The sequence below is a fragment of the Procambarus clarkii genome, chromosome 23 (genome assembly GCF_040958095.1).
Source record: "Procambarus clarkii isolate CNS0578487 chromosome 23, FALCON_Pclarkii_2.0, whole genome shotgun sequence".
NCBI lineage: Eukaryota > Metazoa > Arthropoda > Malacostraca > Decapoda > Cambaridae > Procambarus > Procambarus clarkii.
This window is the reverse complement of record NC_091172.1, coordinates 33,694,698-33,718,678: the sequence shown is the minus strand read 5'-3', so window position 1 is coordinate 33,718,678 and position 23,981 is coordinate 33,694,698. Positions and strand designations below refer to the sequence as shown.

The window sequence follows — 23,981 nt, the reverse complement described above, 5'->3', positions numbered from 1 at the left end:
ATCTAAGGTTTAAAAAATTTCATACCTGTAAAGATTGGAATTTTTTACAGGTACTGTATGTCATTTAACACTTAATCAAGTGTGTATGCATAATTGCAGAACAAAAATCCATATAGGTAACTATATATGGATTTTTGATCTGCAATTATGCATAGACACTTGGTTAAGATTTTTTTAGGAAAGTAATACTGTGTACAAAAAATGCTAAATAATTGTCAAATATGGAAAAGTTAACTACATGTATCACTTTCAAATTTGGAAAAGTTAACTACATGTATCACAAGATTTTTGAGTGGGAGAAAGTATTTCAAGCCTATTTTATAAGTGGTGGTTTATTGTGCACCCCATACTCATTGTGTAAGTGGTGGTTTATTGTGCACCCCATACTCATCGTGTAAGTGGTGGGTTATTGTGCACCCCATACTCATCGTGTAAGTGGTGGGTTATTGTGCACCCCATACTCATCGTGTAAGTGGTGGGTTATTGTGCACCCCATACTCATCGTGTAAGTGGTGGGTTATTGTGCACCCTATACTCATCGTGTAAGGGTATCGCATGTAAAGGATTACAAAGGGCATAAATCCAAATTAGGTTTTAGCATAAATTTGTGCATAATTAAATACAATCAATGTGTGCACTTATCACATAAGCAGGTTGTACCATATTGTTTTCACTGTAACTGCTATACATGTACTTCTATCATGTGAAAACCATGTCAAAAGTGCAATAATGTATTGTTAATACATAGTGAGAGTTCAGTTTGTGAACCCATGGGTATGGGGTCATTTAAAGCCATGAGTAATAGTAGGGCGAGTATGAGGTGCATATGATCAATGACTGGTACAGGATGAGGGTACACAGGAGGAAGAGTGTGGAGGGGATGGGCAGGAGGACTGCTCCCACCACTATATTCTCTTGGACTCGGGTCCTCATGCTGCACTCTTGATATAATATATCAGCGTGTATAGTACTCAGGAGGGCGAGATTGTCTTCGTGAGGAGCCTCTCACCATCTTGAGGACGACACACATATCTGAGCGACCACGTGCCTACCGACCCCGTTATAACGAGCAAGGATGTACACGGTGGGTGCAACAACAACTTGCAACAATTGCCTGGCTGACGTACGATTACTGTCTAGGTTGTCCATATATAATTTACGGGTTTCTTTATTGACAACTTTTCTTTATAACTTCGCATACAAAAATAATAATATTAATTGCATATTTAAACATAAATGATATAAGGTATATATATTTATGTACATTACCCAATATTAGAATATAGTACTTGCACTTAAAATGTAAACTATCAAAATTACATGCGGTGTTCCTTTAAATTCCAAACATTTGTATTTATCTTAACTTTGTGGATATAGATATCCAAAATCAGGTAAGAAAAAAATAGTTAAAGCGTTGATGAGAATCTCGCAGTTAACAAGTGCATGTGAAACAAAAACAATGTGAGTGGCGGCAACTGTGGTGCCTTGATCCCGGCAGCCAGCCCCAGCCTCAGTGACCACCCCGCCGCCGTGGTGTAGTGACGCACGCTCCTCCTCCACTCTGGCGTCCTGGCCTTACCACTGTACACCACAACCTCCCACAACCCTTGGCCTCACACACAACTAGTCCAGTGGTTGTGGCGGCGCGTGTGGCCAGGAGTGGGAGGTCATAACCCCAGAGCTGAGGCCAGTCGTCCTCAAGGAGGGGAAGCTGTGTGCTCCTTAGTTAACCAGGCATTTTGAAGTTAGGTGGTAGTAGAAGCGTGAGTTATGTACAGCAAAGTGCGGAGAAAGTCGCCGCCAGCACTTGTGGGCCCACACACTCTTGAGGTAAGTGTTAAGGCCGCCTTCTAATACCTTATAACAAGGCTCTTAATTGTTTCTTATGTCACACCTCACTCTATACTTCTTGACTTGTTCCTCTCCCGGCCACGCCTCGCACCCGCTCCCGGTACCGGGGTGTTGTCCTGTGAGTACTGGGTACCGGGGTGTTGTCCTGTGAGTACTGGGTACTGGGGTGTTGTCCTGTGAGTACTGGGTACTGGGGTGTTGTCCTGTGAGTACTGGGTACCGGGGTGTTGTCCTGTGAGTACTGGGTACTGGGGTGTTATCCTGTGAGTACTGGGGTGTTGTCCTGTGGGTACTGGGGTGTTATCCTGTGAGTACTGGGTACTGGGGTGTTATCCTGTGAGTACTGGGTACTAGGGTGTTATCCTGTGAGTACTGGGTACTGGGGTGTTGTCCTGTGAGTACTGGGTACTGGGGTGTTGTCCTGTGAGTACTGGGTACCGGGGTGTTGTCCTGTGAGTACTGGGTACTGGGGTGTTGTCCTGTGAGTACTGGGTACTGGGGTGTTATCCTGTGAGTACTGGGTACCGGGGTGTTGTCCTGTGAGTACTGGGTACTGGGGTGTTATCCTGTGAGTACTGGGTACTGGGGTGTTATCCTGTGAGTACTGGGTACTGGGGTGTTGTCCTGTGAGTACTGGGTACCGGGGTGTTGTCCTGTGAGTACTGGGTACTGGGGTGTTGTCCTGTGAGTACTGGGTACTGGGGTGTTGTCCTGTGAGTACTGGGTACTGGGGTGTTATCCTGTGAGTACTGGGTACTGGGGTGTTATCCTGTGAGTACTGGGTACTGGGGTGTTGTCCTGTGAGTACTGGGTACCGGGGTGTTGTCCTGTGAGTACTGGGTACCGGGGTGTTGTCCTGTGAGTACTGGGTACTGGGGTGTTGTCCTGTGAGTACTGGGTACTGGGGTGTTGTCCTGTGAGTACTGGGTACTGGGGTGTTGTCCTGTGAGTACTGGGTACTGGGGTGTTGTCCTGTGAGTACTGGGTACTGGGGTGTTGTCCTGTGAGTACTGGGTACCGGGGTGTTATCCTGTGAGTACTGGGTACTGGGGTGTTATCCTGTGAGTACTGGGGTGTTGTCCTGTGGGTACTGGGGTGTTATCCTGTGAGTACTGGGTACTGGGGTGTTATCCTGTGAGTACTGGGTACTAGGGTGTTATCCTGTGAGTACTGGGTACTGGGGTGTTGTCCTGTGAGTACTGGGTACTAGGGTGTTATCCTGTGAGGGTTATCCTGTGAGTACTGGGTACTGGGGTGTTATCCTGTGAGTACTGGGTACTGGGGTGTTATCCTGTGAGTACTGGGTACTGGGGTGTTATCCTGTGAGTACTGGGTACTGGGGTGTTATCCTGTGAGTACTGGGTACTGGGGTGTTATCCTGTGAGTACTGGGTACTGGGGTGTTATCCTGTGAGTACTGGGTACTGGGGTGTTATCCTGTGAGTACTGGGTACCGGGGTGTTGTCCTGTGAGTACTGGGTACTGGGGTGTTATCCTGTGAGTACTGGGTACTGGGGTGTTATCCTGTGAGTACTGGGTACTGGGGTGTTATCCTGTGAGTACTGGGTACTGGGGTGTTATCCTGTGAGTACTGGGTACCGGGGTGTTATCCTGTGAGTACTGGGTACCGGGGTGTTATCCTGTGAGTACTGGGTACTGGGGTGTTATCCTGTGAGTACTGGGTACTGGGGTGTTATCCTGTGAGTACTGGGTACTGGGGTGTTATCCTGTGAGGGTTATCCTGTGAGTACTGGGTACTGGGGTGTTATCCTGTGAGGGTTATCCTGTGAGTACTGGGTACTGGGGTGTTATCCTGTGAGTACTGGGTACTAGGGTGTTATCCTGTGAGTACTGGGTACTGGGGTGTTATCCTGTGAGTACTGTGTACTGGGGTGTTATCCTGTGAGTACTGGGGTGTTGTCCTGTGAGTACTGGGTACTGGGGTGTTGTCCTGTGAGTACTGGGTACTGGGGTGTTATCCTGTGAGTACTGGGTACTGGGGTGTTATCCTGTGAGTACTGGGTACTGGGGTGTTATCCTGTGAGTACTGGGTACTGGGGTGTTATCCTGTGAGTACTGGGTACTGGGGTGTTGTCCTGTGAGTACTGGGGTGTTGTCCTGTGGGTACTGGGGTGTTATCCTGTGAGTACTGGGTACTGGGGTGTTATCCTGTGAGTACTGGGTACCGGGGTGTTGTGGTCCCGTGAGTACTGGGTACCGGGGTGTTGTGGTCCCGTGAGTACTGGGTACCGGGGTGTTGAGGTACCCTTGATGTGGTACCGTGGTGGGGAAGAGCAGCAGGGAGAGTAAGAGTGGAGGGCAGAGTCCCAGGGGAGTGTGGCGGCCGGTACCCATTACCCCAGTTTCCTCTTCCTTGTTATTCGGCCTTTGAGAGCATGAGAGCGGGAAGTGTGTGAGCGTAATTATGTCTGGCAGCAGCAGCGTGTACCGCGTGTTTTTGTTGATGGTTTACTGCAGTACTGCTGTGTGTGGTCAAGGCTGCCCCCGCTCACTCCTCCCACTCTGTGTACTCGCTCCACGAGAACTCTACAATGGGAAACTTTTTGTCCGATTTGTAACACTGGTTTCACAAACGTTGCCCGGGCGCCTTGGGTTGGCCACGCCGCCCGCGTCCGCCCACGCCCGCCCCATCTATCTAATAATGAACTAATTATGACATCCTCACGTTGGTTAAAGAGGAAACTGTCTCCCGAAATACATTACATGGAAGCTTATACGGTTTTGTATTTAACAGATTTTATCATAAATTAATAAAAACAACAATGACTGTTTCCAAGGTAGTTTCTAATATTATTTTGTTTCGTATAGATTTTCTCACACATATACACGGTGTAGCAATGGGAGAGGATATCCTCTTAGAATCAGGCAGGGATAAAGGTTTATGAATTGCTATCACACCTGTAACAGCCCAGCTATTTGTTAAATTAAACTTTGAATTTTTGAACAGTTTTGAATAAGTAAGGACATTTATGAACATTTCCTTAAAACAGTGTTCAATCCCTGGGAAGGACAATAACGGTTGACAGTTAACCTTTCACAGTATATACTCGAATGTTCTAAACTTTCTAACAAATGTGACCTAACATAAGCCTACCCTTCCTTTTATCCTTATTCTCCTTTTTCAATCTCTTTTTTTTCTCTTACGATCCCTTTCTTATTCCGATTATTACCCCCCTTATTACACCTTACCTTCCGTATCTGTTGCCTTGCTTCTTCTTCCTCTGAGATTTCCTTCTTCTCACATCTCTCTCTTGCCTATTTATTGCCATTGCCTCCTTCCACTCCTCACCGCTCCCGTGCCAGGTAAGTTCACTACGGGCTCACCATAGCCCGTGCTACTTGCCTCGCTCCTGTGCCAGGTAAGTTAAGGTCTCACCATAGCCCGTGCGGCTTGGAACTTGTTCGAGTAGCTGAATCTATAACAACATTCCACTCTTCACAATCTCCTTGATAATGGTCCTGGACGGACCGAAACGTCGTCGTCTCTTCACTTTCTAGTGTGTAGTCTGGTCAACATAACGGTTGAGCACATTTTCTTTCATGTGATGCGTCTGTTTACCTAGCAGTTAAGAAGGCACCCGGGAGCTAGACAATTGTTGTGGGTTACATCCTGGGAAGTCACTGTTGGCCTGGGAAGACCTCAGTAAACCTAAGACTTGCTGGGCCTCATCTTACGAACATTAAGGTAGTTGTGGGAGCTGCCATACACGAGTCTCGGTCAAATGGTGAGAGTAGTGAGCCATGTTAGTGGAGTACATGATGGGTGTCGAGGCTTCCCAACACTGTTTCACGGTGTACACTCACTCTCACCATATTCACAGGCAGCCGTAACATCCACCTCTTGCCTTTGATATACTTTCCAAGATTGGCGACCTTTTATAATGCCGTCTGTTTGATCACTAAACACATGTTAGAGTATAAATCCGACCCATCTCTTATTGTCCAAGTCCATCCTCATTTGTCCAAGTTCACGAAGGAAACTTGGACAAATGCGGAAGGGGAAGGTGCAAGTGGGAAGGGGGAAGAACAAATTGGGTTCGGAAGACAAATGATTCTTCCGAACACTGTATTATAACCTCTTCGACACCGACACGTAAGTAGCCTACGATGTCCCGGCATGGAACCCCTACGTAAGGAAACAAAGCAAAACCAGGAAAGGTCTAAAGATATGTAACAAGGCTGGATCTTGAGCCAAGAAGTTAGACCGAGTGAACTGAAACTGTGCCTTACCTTTCTCCAGTGTGCTAAGGATAAGGTCACCCACTTATTCACTCTCACTGTCTCTCATGCATGTTCACTCATTCACACTCTCTCTCTCTACTACTGCTGCTGACATTATTATTATTATTATTATTAGTTGTAGTATTATAAGTACTAGTTCAATTAGGATTTAAAGATTAAGATCCGGACTTGACGAGGAGGTGTCCTGAGCAGGCAGTTGACCTACATATAGAGGGCAGTGGTCGCCAACCTGCAACTGGTGGTGATACACGTCACAATGTCAACAAACATCCTTGTCTGACAGCTGCAATACCCACCCAACCTTTTTTATCCAAGGGTTAATAATAATCATATATTCAATGATAGTATAATAATATATCATATTATGTGTGTTAGCCAATATGTAAATAGAAGAATGGTATTAGTGACCTTTATGTGTAACTAAAGAGCAAGTGTTCTTGCTGACTAGTGACCGGGGGGGGGGGACATGTCTCCCCACCCAACCAGTGACCTGGGGGACATGTCTCCCCACCCAACCAGTGACCGGGGGGACATGTCTCCCCACCCAACCAGTGACCGGGGACACGTCTCCCCACCCAACCAGTGACCGGGGACACGTCTCCCCACCCAACCAGTGCCCGGGGACACGCCTTGCACCCCATCAGCTGGCCACGCCTCGCATGACTTTACAAAGGTCAGTCTCCAAGCATATGATTATCCAGTGGGAGTCGTGTTGCTCACGTAGTGGACACACAGGTCATGGTCAAGAGCTTACTCCGGGGTCAAGGTGGTGCACAACACAACTATACAAGAAATTGCCTGTGAGATTTGAAACAAATTTATATTATAAAAGCGGCTGTGATTGATACAAAGATACGTTGTTCATCACCCAGACGTTAATAAAGATGTCTGCTTTTAATATATAAATGGTTGTAGCTGCGTTGTTTCACGTGGTTGTCATGTGGCCAACACCCATCCTGTGGACGGTGGAGAGAACTGCATGGTGGGCCCAGGACTTGAACCTCAGTACTCGTGTAATTGGTCTTGGCAGGTAACTGGGATAGTGATGCACAATTTGCTAAAGCACATCAGTAGGTAGAATAGCCTAGTACTATAATTAGTTCCACTTAATCAGGAAATTATATCTTGATTTTGAAAGTGATTACATTTAAATTTTACTTCCTCTCTCCCTCCAAACCATAGTTTGATAGACTTGTTCCAAAACAGTTCCTCAGCCATCATCCACAACTTTAAGAATTGTCACGTTAAAGTAGTTAAATTATAATGCAGCAGGTACAACAAGGCTATCAGGATGCGTATTAAGAGCTAGCCCTCGCGGCCCCGTAATCATTGATAGACAAGTACTAATAGGTAAGTACCATTCAGCACTCCCACCATCACAACTACCACCACCACTTGTACCACCACCATTACTGACCCCCACCACACCTCCCACCCATAAACACCACCATCACTAGGCCTACTTCTTCCCCCAAACTAGGCCTCGCGTACTTGCTCCACTCCTCATTCTTATATTCTACGAAGAAGGAAGACCAAGGCCACAATGTGTGGGGTGTTATCCTTGACAATGGTCAATACACTAAAGTACATCGTACAGAGAACATTGTAGAGACGCGGAGAGCAACACCTACCATTTGATTCTCATTTACTTGGTATTAATAACACTTAATATTGTCAATATCTAAATGTAGTCTTGCATATTAATCACCTAATATCTTGTACATTTAGAGTTATATTAAAATATGTACCACAGGAATGGTAAAATTTAAATTGTCTTGAAAATATACGTAATTTAGAAATAACTAGACATTTGTTTAATCTTGTAATTCCACCCATTTTTCATTCCATGAACTCTTTGTAATTTTAAACACGAGATTCATCTTTCACGTGCCAGCACTTGTGCTGCTGCTCCTCTGGGGAAACAAGGTGGCCTCGCTTGGTGCTTGACGCCTGCGCCGCACTGAGCCCACGTTAGGAACACTGAGGCCTTGACGAAGATGTAGTTATTTTCTTTACTAACTCCACCCCTACAACCCCACCAAACACAGACAGGTCCCTGGAGGCATTCCTTTGTTTAAACATGCAGTCATTTTATTAATAAAGGTACTAGTGACCGGGGACACATTTCTCCCCACCCAACTAGTGGTGGGGTACTTATGTTTTAAATTTTGTAGGTTGAAACATTTAGGTAAGCTGCATTTGTGCAGCTGCCCTAGAGTATATGAAGGGGAGGTATAGTGTGTCAAAAAACTAACTACGTGATGTTAAAAGTCCCCATCACAGGATGGTTAGTCATACAGAGGCATGTGATAAGTAGTCTGCACTGACAGACTCTGGGTGCATTATGACTATAACATCAGGAACACATGAGTGAATAAGGCAACATTGATAGTAAAAGTCCCCATTTCGCAGGATGGTTAGTTATACAGGGGCCATATGCTCAGTAGCCTGCACTGGCAAATTCTGGGTGCATTATGCGGATATCTTCAAGAACACGAGAGTGAATAAAGTAACTGCAAAGCTCCAGGAACCTCATGCCAATGGATTTGAATGGTCTAATATCTGGACATTCAGTGATGTAGTGTGGGAGAACATGTCCCAGTTCCTGCTCACAGAGTTTGTACCTGGAGTGCTCAGGATTGGGAGATCCGTCACCTGTAGCCACCTGCCACAGGTAACTGTAACCCAACCTGATCCTGGCAACCACTGTGTCGCACAGTCTGGTGGACGTTTTGTGCTGCCCATAGATATAGGTTTCAGATCTGAACAAATCATAGCTTTTTATACTGGTGCTTTCAGGTCGTTGGGAGTCGCTAATTTCTTTCCTGTCAGACCTTAGTGTTTGGACCAATACAGTTTTGACAGCAGAGATGGGGATACCTAGATCTAATTCAACTTTATCTTTGTTGCACGCAAATTTGGCCGCAATGTGTCTCATTATGATGGGTTATATTTATGTGTGGTGGTATCCATACAAAGGAGATTCGAGACCCTTTACTCTGTGCAGCAGTTAGGTCATTTATACTTGGTAGTATGAGGTTCTTGCTGTCGATCTTCCAGGAGACGTTTTCGATTGCTTGAGGAGCAGACTGAATCGCAAAATATTATTCTTCCTCCTATGTTTTTTAATGTACTGGTAGCTAGGTGTAATGCTGCTAGTTCTGCTTGTGTGGAGGTCAGCCAGTTGTTTAACCTGACACTGACAGGCTGTGTACAAATATTATTTCTATAAAACCGGTAAATATCAGATCGAGCAAGGCTGGTTCGTCTTCTCTCATTCTTGTCGGTCCCTTGACGTGTTGGCTTAGAAAGTTTCTTGTTGCCACGTTCAGCAGCTTAGCTCTCCATGTTTCTGGTCCTCCATGCAGGTCTCTGTTCTCCCAATCTATCTTCTCGTGGTTGAAGTCTCCCATGATTAGCAGTCCAGATCCATTCCTGCTAGCGACAGAAGCTGCTCTCTCTATTATGTTAATGGTGACCATGTTTCTATCATATTCCTTGCTGGGTCGTCTGTCATTTGGTGGTGGATTATATGACTACGACTATAATTTTTTGTCATCCAGCTGTTATGGTACCTGTTATGTAGTCCCTGAATAACCTTCACAGCCCTGAATAACCATCTCAAAATCCCAGCCTTTTCTTACCAGCAGAGCTACACCACCTCCTCCTCCTCTCTTTCCTCATAACATAAGTCCTGTGGGAACACTGCATTTGTTATGGTTTTCCGTTAGCTTTGTTTCTGTGAGGGCTATTATGTCTGTGTTTTCTTCTAGTACTCATTTTCCAGTTCATTTGCTTTATTTGTAATTCCATCTATGTTAGTGTACATTGCCCTGAGGCTCACTTTCTTCTGTCCCTTTTCAAATTGCCTCCTTGGTGAGTGTTCTGCTGGTGGAGGAAGCTGTTCCAAGGGTGTGAGGAATTGTGAGGTTGATAACAGGGTCTCAGAGGATACTATTAATATTATTAACATCTTTATTGACAAAATTAATTACAATTTTGCCTAATCTGAGGATTTCGATTAAGTCGTATCAAAGTGAGGATAATGCTGGTTTTCACTGTCACGCAGGACAGAGGGTCATACATAAGACAATAGGTCTAAATTGTAGGCGGAAGTACATATATATCATGGTTACAATCAATGTTTGAATGTATGGATATGTGAAAACAACTTTCTATTGTGCACTGCCACACAAGGGCAGGGATGGGTTCATAAGTGATGCAGCTTAGAAGTAATATAAATAAAAATTGTTCTTCATTCTTTAAAATGGACAAGCAAATTTTGGATAAATTGTTAGGATGTCGTCCAGAACACCTGAGTCGATAAAATAGTTACACAGTTGGTGGTACAAGAGGCCAGGAGGTCTAAAGTCCTTTACGGTTTCACATTCATCAATATAGTGTTCTAGTGAATGCATTACAGGTTTATCACAGAGTTTACAATCTGAGTATTCTGGTAGTGGCTCAGACTCACTAACCTGCCAGATGTGTCTATAGCCAAGGTGAATTCGTGCAATGACTACATCACATTGCCTTGTTCGGTTACTGTGCTGACCATACAAATACCTATTATTACAAAACTTGTCATAACTTTTAATACTGCAAGTTTCAGGTCTCTGGGCATTTCTTAGTTCTTCTAAATCTGACTTAATTTCTTTAATTTGTATGTTTCTAATAATTTCATTAAATAGTCCAAAGTCATAATCAATGTTTTCTTTCCTGCAAGCCTCATTGGCCAATCGATCTACAAAGTCATGTTTTCCAACTCCAACATGGGATGGGATCCACACAAATTTTATACAAGAGTTATTATCATTGGCAAAAATTACATTCCATTTAATATTACAAGCTACTTCAGACATACATTGTGATGGGTTATTTAAGGACTGCAGAGCACTTTTAGAGTCACAGAAAATAACTCTACCACCATTGAGCTTAAGGTATTCAGTGGCTAGATAAATATCCAATAGCTCGGTCTGTGTCGTGCTTGCCCAGTTGTTCACTCTCTGTGTACTAGACACGATCATTTCTTTCCCTTTATATACTGCACATGCACAACCTGTTCTGCCAGTGCCTAACTGTACAGAGCCATCAGTAATGAAATAGGATTCAGTTGGTTTGAGAATTTGAAGATGACTGTCAATAGCTTCTAATGTTAAACATCTCAAAATATCAGTGTTATACATTTGTTTTACACTGATGGGTGTATATTGCAAAGAGACCTGCACATCTTTACAAGGGGGAATATAGTGAACAGTTTTATCAGGATTAAGAGACACATTCAGTTTTATCTTAACTGATTTTTTTTTAAATCCCCATCTTACAGATGGGGATTTTAGGACGACATAGCGAGCTCTTGACACAAATTATGTAACCCTTCGTATTGTCAAGGGTAGCTAATGTACCCAAGTACACTATGTTAATAAAAAATGACGGTCATCAAAAACAGAACATCAAAGAAGCAAAGAATAATTCATTTTTATGGTATATATATAGGGGTAGTATATACTGGGGGGTGTCGATGGTATATACCAGGATGGTATATACTGGGGGGTGTCGATGGTATATACCAGGATGGTATATACCGGGGTTGTGATGGCATGGGTAGTGGCTAGGCTGGTTGTGGTGTAGGTAGGAGTGTAACGCGCGTCAGACCGCAGCTTCAGCATCTGGGAAAGTCATCAGGTCGCTGCTGACGTCTGCTGCCACCACACATTGTCCTTGTCGCTTACTTCCACACCCACACAACTTGGTACACAGGTAACCCTTTCTAAAGATGTAAACACACAGGAATGTATATTATATCGATGGTGGTGTTTTATAGGATAATCAAACATAATTTGCCGCCACTGGTCCGTGATTCATCGTATTCTTGGGTCGTGCATTTATAAACATGTACATAGATGTTTGTTCAGAGCAAAATGATGACCTTGCACTGCAGGCTTTCTAAATACGACTATTATACATTTTAGGGAGGGGGTGGGTTAGAGTAAGTGGTCCAGGCGCCAAGACTTAGAAAATGGGAGCTGCTCAGGCTCGGTTGTGAACACTGTGGAAACTAGCATTCAGCTCACAGATTTCCTTGTCACTTTCTGTATATGCCCCTTGTGTTTTCCCTAGTCTTGTCACTTGGTCGTTCAGTAACATTTCTCTTCTTATATGGCTGTGTAGTAATTTAGGTTGCTTTTTTGCTTTGATCTCAATATCGTTCTCATAATTTCTTTCTGATACTCTTCTTATGTTAATGTAATCGTTTCTAGCTCTGTTGCATCTGATCCTGTTGTCCTCTGTCTTTTGTCTTCTGTACTTCCTCCACTCCCGCCTGCTGGCTATTTTTGCTTCCTGACACAGTCTATTAAACCATGGGTTATTAAATTCCCTCTTACTTTTTTCCTTTACTGTTGATATAAAGCTTTCTTCGGCCTCCTGGCATTTCCGTACGACTAGGTCCATCATATCTTGGACAGTTTTTCCTCTAATTTCTTCCTCCCACTGCACTTCTCCGAGATAGTCCCTTATCCTCCTGTAGTCCCCTTTCCTGTAGTCAACTCTCCTTTCCCAAACCTCTTGTCCCTTGGTCACAAGTTTGAGTTCCATCATGTAGTCAAAGACTAGGACACAATGGTCACTGGCCCCTAGAGGTATTTCATGTTCCAAATTCTCGATGTCTTTTTACGTTCTGGGTGAAAATCGGGTCTAATAGGCTAGGTGTATCCCCTCGTCTTTCCCTTGTGTCTTCCTTCACATGTTGTGTTAGGAAATTCCTGTCTATAACATCTACTAACTTTGCTCCCCACGTTTCTTCCCCGCCGTGGGGATTCCTTGATTCCCAATTTACCTCTCCATGATTTAGGTCCCCCATGACCAGCAGTTTCGCTGTGATTCTGTGAGCTAGTGTTGCTCCCTTCTGCAGTTCATCTATGTATGCCTTGTTGTTGTCATCATACTCCTGCCTGGGTCTTCTACTGTTTGGTGGGGAATTGTAGAGTATCAAGATCACAATCTTCCTCCCATCTACTGTCGTAGTTCTATGTATAGAACTTGTGCTCTCATTGATACCTCGATTTTCCAGGTCTTCAAACTTCCATTTCCGGTTTATTACGAGTGCCCCCTACCTGTTTCTGTGTCCTTTCTTTTCTTATCACCTGGTAGCCCTCTGGAAAGATTGCATCCGAGATCATGCCATTTATTTTAGTTTCCACTATTGCAACTATGTCAGGATCTGCCATGGTTGGTGAGGCCAGCGGGCTGGGTATGGGCAGGTTGGGCACCATGGTTGGTGAGGCCAGCGGCCTGGGTATGGGCAGGTTGGGCAGGTAAACATACCCCAGGAAGGACAGGTTCCGGCTGGGCGAGACAGCTTGGGTGACTGAGAAAGGATTAGATGATATTTTCCCAAGTATGTCTGGCCCCGACTGGATCCAGTTCCCTGTCTATTCCTAAAATTACCCTCGACAGGAAGACAGTTTCCACAAACATAACTGAAACAGAAACCTGATAGTGCTTAGAGACATTTCCTGTTTGGAATCTCCCACGCTCTCAGGTAACCCAGTTTGCCTCATATAATCAGTGCATACTGACTTACCTTCTAAGGGTGTATTGAATGGAGGACAATCGAACGAGAAGGTATAGGATGTTCTTCACATAAGCTATTCTATATAGTTGTATATACATGCTGTTCAACACGCCCACACAACCTTCTAAGCATTCACAAGGAAACCCACGATAATCTGACATATGTATGAGACAATCCTTGGAGGTGGCCGGGGGACTGAACGCCAGCGCCCCGGGTCACCCCAGACGCGCCTTACCAAGGGACCACAACCTGCTAAATATTACACAACGTGCAGTCCGGCCACACGCCTCACAGCTGTAGAGGCGCTCATATGGTGCTCCCGGGAAGACTGCGCGGGCACCAGCTCCGCGCCTCCACATCCCCAACGGGTTCGGCCCGTCTCCAGGTTGTGTTACTTGTATCATGTCGTATTTCTACACACCCGCACACTGTTCTATACACCTGCACACTGTTCTATACACCCACACACTGTTCTATACACCTGCACACTGTTCTATACACCCACACACTGTTCTATACACCTGCACACTGTTCTATACACCCACACACTGTTCTATACACCTGCACACTGTTCTATACACCTGCACACTGTTCTATACACCCGCACACTGTTCTATACACCTGCACACTGTTCTATACACCCACACACTGTTCTATACACCTGCACACTGTTCTATACACCCACACACTGTTCTATACACCTGCACACTGTTCTATACACCTGCACACTGTTCTATACACCCGCACACTGTTCTATACACCTGCACACTGTTCTATACACCCGCACACTGTTCTATACACCCGCACACTGTTCTATACACCTGCACACTGTTCTACAGTGTGGTTTCACACTTGGACACCTGCACATTGTTCTACGCCCTACACACACAGCCCTACACACCCACGTGCCGGCTTCCCAGCTCCCAGACTACACCACTCCCCAGCTCTATCACCAGTACACAATCAGGTAAGAAAGAGAGGTTATCTTGAGATGATTTCGGGGCTTTAGTGTCCCCGCGGCCCGGTCCTTGACCAGGCCTCCACCCCCAGGAAGCAGCCCGTGACAGCTGACTAACTCCCAGGTACCTATTTACTGCTAGGTAACAGGGGCATTCAGGGTGAAAGAAACTTTGCCCATTTGTTTCTGCCTCGTGCGGGAATCGAACCCGCGCCACAGAATTACGAGTCCTGCGCGCTATCCACCAGGCTACGAGGCCACCCGAGAGGGGTGGGCAGACTGCATATTTTTGGATTGCCAGTTCAAAGCCTTTGACACAGTACCACATAAGAGGCTAGTGTACAAGCTGGAGATGCGGGCAGGAGTGAAAGGGAAGGTACTCCATTGGATAAGGGAGTACTTAAGCAGCAAAAGACAGCGAGTCACTGTGAGGGGGTAGGTCTCGGAGTGGCTAGGCGTCACCAGTGGAGTCCCGCAGGGGTCAGTTCTTGGACCAATACTGTTTCTGATATATGTAAATGATCTTCCAGAGGGTATAGACTCGTTCCTCTCAATGTTTGCTAATGATGCAAACATTATTTGAAAGATTAAGACAAAAGAAGATAGTACAAGGCTACAAGATGGCCTAGACAAAGGAATGTTCAAACAAATAGCTACTAAAGTTTAACCCAAGGAAATGTAAGGTGATGAAACTAGGGGGAGGAAATAGGAGGCCAGACACTGGATACCGAATGGGAGATGAAGTCCTTCACGACACGAACAGAGAGAAAGGTCTGGGAGTTGATATCACACCAAACCTGTCTCCTGAAGCCCACATCAAATGAATAACATCAGCGGCCTATGCAAGTCTGGCTAACATCAGAACTGCCTTCAGGAACCTGTGTAAAGAATCATTCAGAACCTTGTATAACACATATGTAAGACCAATCCTGGAATATGCAGCTCGAGCATGGAGCCCGTACCTTGTCAAGCACAAGACGAAACTTGAAAAAAGTTCAGAAGTATGCCACTGGGCTAGTCCCAGAACTAAGAGGCATGAGTTATGAGGAAAGGCTGCGTGAACTGCACCTCGTGTCGCTGGAAGACAGAGGAGCTCTGGGAGACATGATCACCACATACTAAATTCTCTCGGGAATTGACAGGGTAGACAAGGATGGATTATTTAACAAGGGTGGTACACACAAAAGGGGACACAGGTGGAAGCTGAGTACCCAATCGAGCCACAGAGACATTAGAAAGAACTTTTTAAGTGTCAGAGTAGTTAGTAAATGGAATACACTAGGAAGTGATGTGGTGGAGGTTGACTCCATACACAGTTTCAAATGTAGATATGATGAAGCTCGAGAAGCTCAGAAACCTGTACACCAGTAGACTGACAGTTGAGAGGCGGGACCAAGGAGCCAGAGCTCAACCCCCGCACACTACAACTAGGCGAGTATATACCACTAGGCACTTCAGCCCCCGCTAACAAGAGTACAATAACTATTGTAAATATGGAATAATACACATAGCAAATAACTGCTCAAGTATTCCGCACATTCATTGTTCGTGTATTTTGTTTAGTGTTGAAGATTGTAATACTTGTGTGTACCTGACGTGAGGTCCACAGACAGACAAGGGAGAGCCGGGGCGTCATTTGAGACATGAGTTGGTCCACCCTACGACGCCACCTCTTTTTCACTCCCACCCACTACCCATCGTCTCCCAAGAGACCTTCTCGCATGTCACTCCATTTTCAAAACATTTGTGTGTTAATATTTATCAGCTAGCGTGTGGTATTGTGTGACTGGTTAACCAGAGGCTCTACGACTCGCTAGTGAGGAGAGAGAAGGGAGGGTGGGTCAGGCCGTGCTCCACCTGCCTCGTCCATCCTGCTCGGCAAAAATGGCGCCGAGTCATACGATCGCTTGGTGAACTAGAGGGAGACCTGATCCGTGCCACCGTGCCTGGGAGGGGCAGCAGCAGCAGCAGCGGCGGCGCCAACAACAACTCCCACGGCCAGTAAACGTGGCTCCAGCTGGCGCTCGCACAAACACCCGCTGACATTTGTTTACTGTCAGCAACACACAGCGCCAGGCTTGCACTGGGGTTAGATGGGGTTTTGTTATTGCTGCTGTTCTTGATTACCATGCTGTTGGTGGTAATAGTACTGCTGGTGTTGGCACTGGAGCTGCTGTTGGTAGTACTGGTACCCATGGTACTGTTGCAGGCGATGTTGGTCTTGGTACACCTGCTGATGGTGTTTTGTCACTGCTGGTGCCAGTGTTGGTACTGCAGATATTAGTAGCCTACTGCTGTTTGGTGTTGGTACTGGTGGTGGTGGTACTGGTAGTGTTGGTACTGGTGGTGGTGGTACTGGTAGTGTTGGTACTGGTGGTGTTGGTGTACTATACACATCAGTTCCTGGAGGAGTGTGGTCTAGCGCTTTATGCCTTAAAGATGTGTGTGGAGGTGGCTTCCGCAACTTCTATTAGTACATTCCACCTGTTGACGAGCTGTACAGGGTGCCAGGATTTATTTACATTTGTTTAACTCGTTTGCGTTTCCAGCTTCCACTGACGTCCTGGTTCTCTCAATTAAAGAGGCTCTCCTTGTCCACCTTGTGTGTCTATTTCCTTCACTATATTACATGTTTGCCATCATATTCCCCATGTTTTTCTCTTCTCTGGGGGTTGTGGCGTTCAGTCCCCTGGCCGTCCAAGTGGTTGGGCACCATTCCTCCCCCCCCCCCATCCAAAATCCTTATCCTGACCCCTTCCCAGTGTTATAAAGTCATGATGGCTTGGCGCATTCCCCTGACAGTTCCCTTCCCTGTAGGGTTGAGAGATCTAGCTCCATTAGCCTGTTCTCACAGATTAACTCTCTTAGCTCTGGCAGCAATCTTGTTGCAAATCTCTTCTTTTTCAATTTTGGTTTTGAAGATGTGTTGACTAACGTTGGTGAGTGACAGAGAGAGAGAGCCCGAGCCCGAGCCCGCCTGCCTTGTTCAGTGTCCAAAATGACTTTGCTTGGACCACCTGTGTATGTTATAATGTCCGTGCAGGATGGCCAGCTGGTCGCAGTCGTTATCAACAAGTGTAAAGTGCTTAGAGCAACAAGCAGCATAGTCCTGTATGAACTCTGCCATATTATAGGTCGCGTCTGACTTAAACCGTGAAGCAGGGAATTATAGTTTTGGTTCCATCAATAATTGTTCTTGGTGTGTGCTTGTACAATATGACAACCGTTTAAAGAGGAACAACAGACTTATATATGAGGGAGAACACTGACACTAGCATATGTATCTTACAACAACTAGTTTATTACACTTCAACTTGCATACATAGTTTTGGAAATGTGGTCACTTTACGAAGCATCACATGCAAGTGGTAGTGATCGTTCCTTAGACCAAACAGTGCACAGTATGCCATGCTTCACAGTCACGGCTGTGTAATCACCACTGCCCTTCAGGGAGTAATCACAGCATCTCGGTAGAATGCTCAGAACATAATTCCCACAAACATCATTATAGTCTGTTATGTGTTGGAGATAAATGACATAAACGTGGTGGATGTTATGACCAGCACTCGTGGGGGTCTTTGCCAACACCGGCCGCACCGACTCCAGTCCAGGGTCCCCTCCGGTCTCTACTGGGCGAGCCTAAGGCGCCACCAATGGTAAAGTACGTAGGTAGAGGCCAGCTGACACGCACGCTTCACCTGCCGTAGCTCCATACTGTATATACCGTATTATAATACTGAATACTGTGGTAATCTGCCACACACCACCACACCAGTTACTTTACGGAGGAGCCAGTGCTGACTATTTCCACAATTTTAATACTTGGGACTGCTGGTCACATTTACCTGAATTTTTACCTGACGGCCTAGTGGCTTCGATGAGGAAAGGAAGCCGGCGGCTTGTCAAAGGTCCCCTCATTTTCCTTCGATGATCAGGATGAGCTGCCGGCTCACACCACGCAATATTTGCTTGATTATTCTCCCAAAACGCCCCCCCCTAAAACAACAACTCAACAAAAAACCTTTTTTGTGCTACCAGAAGAGTAACCACCCTGATGTTGGTAAGATTAATCTCCTGCAGCCAACTCCATCCACTAGAAAGGAGACGAAAGAAGTATCAGATGATATATACAAGAAAAATACTGGAGGACCAGGTCCCAAATCTACACACTTGAATAACAACATACTGGAGTGAACGATATTGACTGAAATACGGAATAGAAGCAGTGAAGGGTATGAGGGTAACACAGTGTTCAAGTATAAGGGTAACACTGTCAGTGTTCAAGAAAGAACTGGATAAACACCTCCAAAGGATACCTGATCAATCAGGCTGTGACTCATACGTCAGGCTGCGAGCAGCCGCGTCCAACAACCTGGTTGATCAGTCCAGCAACCAAGAGGCGGGAACGCTAAGCCCCGGAATCTTGGCTTGGTAAGGTAAGGTCCGGCAAGTAGGGTCTGTTGCTGTTGACGCTTACGTAATACAATTATTCAGACATGTCTCGATTTTTTTTTCTTTTATATGGACTTTCAAACATAACTGAACAGTTAAGTGATTAACTATCAGTGATTGTTATCAAATACGTAATTTGGGGATTTGCTTGATACCTGGTTGATGGGGTTCTGGGAGTTCTACTCCCCAAGCCCGGCCCGAGGCCAGGCTTGACTTGTGAGAGTTTGGTCCACCAGGCTGTTGCTTGGAGCGGCCCACAGGCCCACATATCCACCACAGCCCGGTTGATCCGGAATTTCTCTTAGAAAACAGTCCAGTTTCCTCTTGAAGATGTCCACGGTTGTTCCGGCAATATTTCTTATGCTCACTGGGAGGGTGTTGAACAACTGCGGACCTCTGATGTTTATACAGTGTTCTCTGATTGTGCCTATGGCACCTCTGCTCTTCACTGGTTCTATTCTGCATTTTCTTCCATATCGTTCACTCCAGTATGTTATTTTGGATCAAAATGATTCTAGCATTCATTGCGTACTCTGAAGAAGTAGCGTAAATAATATTCCAAACTGATAGATTGAAATTGCACTTTGTAAATGGAAGTTAAGGAGGAAGTGAAAAAAAGCATAAGTAGCCTATAAAGATTTAGTCATAAAAAGATTAACAAAGTGAAGTAGACTTGAGGGGAGAGAGAAGGCACCAGCTGTGTCGATGGTGATAAATGAGCGGACATCCTTATTTCCCGCTCTGGTTTATGTTTATTGTGTGAGGATAATGAGCCTTATCGCTGCACAGTTTATTGTGTGAGGATAATGAGCCTTATCGCTGCACAGTTTATTGTGTGAGGATAATGAGCCTTATCGCTGCACAGTTTATTGTGTGAGGATAATGAGCCTTATCGCTGCACAGCCTCACGGGGGGGGGAGGTTAGTAGCATGCAACACTAGTTATTATTGACAATGACTTCATACATTACGCAAACATGGACAAAGTACTTAAAATGTTATTACTTATTACAATGGAAACTGTAGATGAAGAGGGTTGCATTACTGGATGAAATGAATACACAGGAGGTCGGAGAAAGTTCTTAACTGAGGTAGTTGAGAGAGACTGGCAAGAAGCAGCGTTGTATCGGCAGCTTTTGAGTTTAAAGAACACAACAATGTCACTATAACAATGCCAAGAATAATTATTGGCTGAAAAACAGGAACCTTCACACTAGGAATATTACTGTGTCATTAACAGTGCTAATAAGGTTGGCCAAGTTACAGACCCAGAGAGGCAGAGAGGTTCGGTGCCCGCACTTATACAATCACATAATATTCCGGAAAAGACTAAAATTTCCTTCAATTGTACTTGTTAAGTGCAGAAAGATGCATAATAATCTACACCTTATAAATACTAGATGGACCAGTTTCCAACCTGCACACTGACCTTGGGTTAAGCTGAACCACCTCACCTTACAATATCTAGATCTTAACTTCCATATCTTATTTAGAACCAGCAGCACCGCTGCTCGTAACCTTACCTTTAATATATCGTTTACTGAAGTTACTGAATGAGTTCACCAGCTTGTTAATGAATGTCTGAGTGTTGGTATATAATTAAAGTCCAAAAGTGGATGGAGTGAGGTGGTGATAATGAGACAGACGTCCACAGGAAGGTCGTACTCAATACCTTGCTTCCTGCCGACACTCCACCATACTCCTCATAACGCTGGAGATACACTTATGAATTGTATGATAAATCATTATATGCCATAAACTGTATCTTTATTTATGTATAATCTAACATGAATGGAAATAGAGCAGCAACTGTGCTCACCAGAGCGATGGACGAGCCCGTGTTCCTTATGTGGTAAATGTGTCCTTGGGTCAGGTGCTCCACCCACGCCAGTCCCGCCCACCTCACCCTCATTCTCCGCCCATCCCCGGCTCCTCTTAGTGTCCCCGCCACACCTCTGTAACGACCGCTTACCCTGTCGTAATAACCGCGGCCTCTATTGTAATAACCCAATGTTCCCCAGTATTAATCCTGTTATCTTGTTATCTCTCGTGATCGTAATATACGCTCTCTGTTGTACATCTCTGTCTCTCTCCACTCAATACCCCAGCTTAACACTGTTACAGTCCAGTATGACCCCTCACTGGACTGCCACGTATGTAAGAGGAATATTAAATGAGGAAGATACACCAAGGACAAGGGTTATTAGTTAAAAAAAAACAATAACAAAACACATTTTCACTGCCACCACCTTCCCGACCAACCATACCTGAATGTGTCAATCACCGATCCCCCAGGAAGGCAAGGAATCAGTAACCATGGGACTCCGGGTAATATGAATTTCAGTAATAAATTTTGGAAAATTAGTTTGTGTAATTTACGTTACTAATTTAAATCCAAGGGCAACTTTAGTATCGATTAATTGTTAGGAGAACCTGGGGGGCTTCCAATACAACGGCGACAGGGGGGGGGGAAGAGAGGAGACGAATGACGGCCAAGGGGAGGGGAGAAGGAAGGAGGGGAGAGGGAGAAGGAAAGGAGGGGAGAAGGGGAGGGAAAAGAGGGGAGAAGGGAGAACCAATGATCTGAGCCCCAGATCATTACACCTCTCTTCTGGCCTCAACCACAACACCTATCTTTAGTGGTCCCAACCACAACACCTATCTTTAGTGGCCCCAACCACAACACCTATCTTTAGTGGTCCCAACCACAACACCTATCTTTAGTGGCCCCAACCACAACACCTATCTTTAGTGGCCCCAACAACAACACCTATCTCTAGTGGCCCCAACCACAACACCTATCTCTAGTGGCCCCAACCACGATGATCAGGAGTCAGGTCACTAGATTCGTGGATACAAAATCCAGGTCTCAAATCTGCACCAATGACCTCCACAATCCAAGCCAACATGGATTTAGAACAGGAAGATCATGCCTCTCACAGCTACTTGACCAATATGACAATCACTGAGGCATTAGAAGAAAAACATAATGCAGATGTTGTATACACAGACTTTGCAAATGCATTCGATAAATGTGGCCATGGAGTGATTGCACACAAAATGAGGTCAATGGGTATAACTGGTAAAGCAGGACGCTGGATACTCAATTTCCTGTCAAACAGAACACAAAGAGTAACAGTCAATCAAGTAAAATCGAGTCCGAGCGCAGTTTAAAGCTCTGTACCTCAAAGTACAGTCCTTGCACCGCTACTGTTCCTTATTCTCATATCAGATATATATAGACAAAAATACAAGTTACAGCTTCGTTTCATCCTTTGCAGATTTATAAAAATCAGCATGAAAATTACCTTTTATGAAGACATTGAAAAATTACAAGCAGATATCAACAAAGTTTCGATTGGGCAGCAGAAAATAACATGATGTTTAACAGTGATAAAATCCAGGTACTCAGATACGGCAAAAATGAGGATCTGAAACATAATACAGGGTACAAAACACAATCGATTCTGCCCACAGTAGGAAAACAGCATGTCAAGAATTTGGGAATAATGATGTCGGACGATCTAACGTTTAGGGAGCATAACCAAGCAAGTATTGCGTCAGCCAGAAAAATGATAGGATGGATTACGAGAACCTTCAAATCCAGGGATCCCATCACAATGGTTGTACTCTTCAAGTCACTTGTGTTGTCCCGTCTCGAGTACAGCTCAGTACTCACTTCTCCCTTTAGAGCAGGAGAGATTGCTGAAATAGGAGGAATGCAGAGAACATATCCAGAATGCCCCTGCCCCAGGGGCAGGGGCATTCAATTGTTTCTATTTCTCTATCTAACCTTCTTCGCCGTTCTTGAGATAGGGAGCGACTCTCAAGTTGTTCCGCGATTCGTTTTCTTCGCCTACAGAGGGAACGACGTTCCCGTTCCAATCTGCATCTCTTCCTCTTGTTTTTCTTAGGGGGTATGCGGTTTGAGCATATTTCTACCTCCCATCCCTCTACTTCTCCCAGCCTTTCCAAACCCTTTGGACATCAAACCCGAAAATCCATTAGGTCGTCAGACATTACTACCAGATCCTTAACATGTTACCTTCCTACTATGGGCACATTTGATTGTGCTCTGTACGCTTTATTATGTTTAAGGTCCTCATTTTTACAGTAGCTGAGCACCTGGAATTTATCATTGTTAAACATCATATTATTTCCTGCTGCCCAATCGAAAACTTTATTCATATCACCTTGTAGTTTTTCAATGTCTTATACATAAGTATTTTTCATGCTGATTCTATGACAAGAAGTTGTTTGTGACTTGTATTTTTGTCTATATCTGATATGAGAATATAACAACTATGTTATGACAGCTAGACACAAACTAAATAACTCTTCATATAGTCTAGGGTAGCTGCATAAATGCGAATGTGCCCAAGTATGTTATTAAAAATTATTTTACCGTAGCGACCAGGAAACTTGTCTTGGTCATTTAACTAGCTGACATTGTAACTATAAGGTGTGAAGGATAGATGAAATTGTTTATGTAATAATCTAAGATGAGGTCTGATAAAGATCTTTTGTGCCCTCTGTAATGCTTTTTGTGCTACCGCTCACAGGATGAGTATGGGGTGCACAATAAACTAGCCGTCCCGGCGCGAACAATCAAAATCATTTATCACCTGTAATGTCACGCCATATTTCAATACGATCAATTGATTAGCGTCCTAATTACGGGCTCGCTATAGACCGTGCTATATGGACATATCGTTCTGAGTAGCTAAACCTAAAACAACAACAACGACGATTAGCGTCCATTACGGGCCCATCATAACTTCATCAATTATTAGCGTCAACATGAAGGGAGGCAGTAGCAGCATCCTGAATAACACTATCAGATCCCTGGCTGTATCTCCACTACACCTGGCTGTATCTCCACT

The 23,981-nt window shown here is 44.8% G+C and overlaps 1 protein-coding gene across 4 annotated transcripts in view; it reads left to right on the top strand.

Moving 5' to 3' along the window:
* Positions 1–1,504: 1,504 nt before the first annotated feature.
* LOC123764005 (carbohydrate sulfotransferase 11) overlaps positions 1,505–23,981 on the top strand; it is a 45,016-nt gene continuing 22,539 nt past the window's right edge. Inside the window, exon 1 of one of the 4 annotated variants that reach the window (XM_045751439.2) lies at positions 1,505–1,830. Coding sequence is in view for 3 of the 4 variants with exons in the window: in XM_069330146.1 (XP_069186247.1) it covers positions 13,851–14,074 (224 nt within the window). In the remaining variant the exon portion in view is untranslated. Of the gene's footprint in view, positions 1,831–6,757; positions 6,787–13,835; positions 14,075–18,187; positions 18,304–23,981 lie in introns of those variants that run through there. The other 3 variants (XM_069330148.1, XM_069330146.1, XM_069330147.1) reach the window with 3 other exon arrangements.